This window comes from Gregarina niphandrodes (assembly GCF_000223845.1).
Source record: "Gregarina niphandrodes unplaced genomic scaffold scaffold00238, whole genome shotgun sequence".
Taxonomy (NCBI): Eukaryota; Apicomplexa; class Conoidasida; order Eugregarinorida; family Gregarinidae; genus Gregarina; species Gregarina niphandrodes.
The window spans coordinates 1-2,410 of NW_011645998.1; the positions used below are offsets into that span (position 1 = coordinate 1).

Genomic DNA, 2,410 nt, shown 5'->3' on the forward strand with positions numbered 1-2,410 from the left:
CAGCTGAACACCTAGAAGTACCCGGTTCAATTCCTGGCTATGCCTCCGTTACAGCAAGTAACGGAAATCCCGCACGTTACCGACCTTTTCGGAACGTTTATCTGGGGCGCCGGCGATTCGCTGGACTAGACCCCGTTTTACTGGTGAAAACGCGACGATCTACGAACAATGGATTCGAGATCGATTGCAAGACCACACGATTGAGACGATCGATAGATCAGACGTGAAGGCCATTCTCAACCCACACGTCGTCGGCAAACGAGTAACACATAATTGCCAATGTCTTTACCCATATACGAACGAGGAGGGTAAGTTCCCTAACATGCAGGCTATTGGGCCAGTTATCGCATGGGCTGCCGGACAACGGGAGATTATGAAGATCGACCTATCGAAGGCATTCCACGCGATCCCAATAGCTGACGACCAGAAGAACTACTACTCGTTCATGGGCACAGACGGTGCTACGTACAGATACGTACGGATGCCAATGGGTGCACCCAAGCACTTCGCCACGGTGATGATGAAAGTTCTTGGGGAGTTGCCTGATATGGATAAGACGCACGTAAGGTCTTACCAAGATGACATTATAGTGGCTGGGACGACCAGAAGAGAATGTGCTGATCGATATCATAGAGTGATCCGCCACCTATGTGACTACGGCTTCAAAATAAACAGAGAGAAGTCGTCGATGAACACTACATTAACGATACTCGGATACGAGTTTACGAAAGGTTCTATTGGCATACCTAAAGCCAAAGCCGAACAAATAAGAAAACTACTCCGTTCGGAATGTATAGATGGTATAACGAGAGCGACGCACCAATTGTCTTATTACAAAATGATCCATAAGACGGGCGTTCGAAACTCGCTTACGAAAATACGACAGATTTTACTTAAGACTAAACATGTAACCAACGTTGTCAAAGACCTGATAGATGCCGTCGACTCAGAATGGACGATAGAACGTACGAAACCTATTCAAGGGAATACGATTACAGTCTACGTCGACGCATCAGATACGCAGGCGGGGATGGTAGTAAAGTATAATGACCAAATAGTGATGACAGAATCGATTCCGCTCACGAAGACGTCGACAAACCTTGCTTCTTACAAGGAAATACAGGGAGCCTATAAGTTGCTCGCCAAGTATAAGTCGGCGATTGACTTCATTGATAGGGGGGCGGAGAAGATTATTGTGACCGATAATATGCGCCTGTGGCAGGCTCTCGAGAGACAAGGAGAACCGAGGAATGACTTAGAAGTCTATGCGGCGCGCATTCAGGCCTTATATAAGGCATCCTACCAACACATCCCTGGGGGCCAGAATCCGGCCGACGAATTTTCAAGGAGACACCGTCTCCCCACGTAAAAATCTTTTTATTTATTCAACATATAAATTTTTCTTCTAAGAAAAGTATTCTTCAATTGAAACTTCTCACTGAACTGTACAGATTGAACCATGGTTGATACTCGCAGCACTATAGATTTACAGAAAGAGGCCTCGACCATCATACAGGAGGCTAATAAGTCCGGTGCAATGGACATCACCCGCATTCAGGCGGTGCCTCCGAAGGTTTGGGGCCAAGTATGTACGGCATTAGATATAGAACGGCTAATCAACTACAACCAGCTGTTGATGCAACCGAAGTATATGAAAGAGCTACAAGAGGTACTCGCTGCCCGAATAGAGGCTGAGAAACCTGCGTTTACTCACAGGAAGATACAAGAAGCCGGCGGGCAGAACCCAGCAGGGAATAGACCACCTACGCTCGATCTAAGCTCGGTAGGCCAGCAAGTACCCATGCTAGAAGAGGTCTACTATAGTGACCATAGTTCTACGCCGAGACTTCATAAGAAGAGACATACGTTAACGACTGATGGCTGGGCCAACATAGACTACCTGATGGGCGACCCGGCTCATATGTTGAGGCAACTACGCGGAGTCCGCATGTCGCCGGAAAAAGCATTCGAGACGCGAAACAAGATCCTGAGAAAGGCGCTAGTGGATGCTGAAATCGACAATACGGATAAGCTGATTATCCGCGTGAATCAACTTATAGACCAAGGCCTTATAACACACGATTTGTCAGTCAATATACTCTTAAGTTGTGCTGTGTACGGGAAAGAAGGGACCATGCGTCGGATCGAGTCAGGCGCAATACTCAAACCAATAAACATCTACAATCTGAGTTCACGAAAGCGACCTGACGAGAGGAAACCGAGAACGCAGAACCAAAGCCCGAACACATACAACAACAGTAACAACAAGAAGAAGAATACGAACTCGTATAACAATCAAAATCGTTTTTTTACAACCGCTTGCGGGGCTCGAACCCGCGACTGCAAGACTAAGAGTCTTGCGCTCTACCGACTGAGCTAAAGCGGCCGCAGCCTCGGGTTCCGTGGCAAG

General features: G+C 47.3%; 2 protein-coding genes and 1 non-coding gene across 3 annotated transcripts; 2 read left to right on the forward strand and 1 right to left on the reverse strand.

The window, feature by feature from the left end:
* Positions 1–322: 322 nt before the first annotated feature.
* GNI_228830 (putative reverse transcriptase) lies at positions 323–1,369 on the forward strand (the record flags this gene model as incomplete). Its single annotated transcript, XM_011135653.1, has 1 exon — positions 323–1,369. The coding sequence occupies one exon, from the start codon at positions 323–325 to the stop codon at positions 1,367–1,369; it is 1,047 nt and encodes a 348-aa protein (XP_011133955.1).
* Positions 1,370–1,459: 90 nt separating this feature from the next.
* On the forward strand, positions 1,460–2,380 carry GNI_228840 (hypothetical protein; the record flags this gene model as incomplete). Its single annotated transcript, XM_011135654.1, has 1 exon — positions 1,460–2,380. One exon carries the CDS (start codon positions 1,460–1,462, stop codon positions 2,378–2,380), a length of 921 nt encoding a protein of 306 aa, XP_011133956.1.
* On the reverse strand, positions 2,314–2,386 carry GNI_228850. The gene has a single exon. It is a non-coding gene; the product is annotated as a tRNA-Lys (tRNA).
* Between the last annotated feature and the right edge of the window lie 24 nt (positions 2,387–2,410).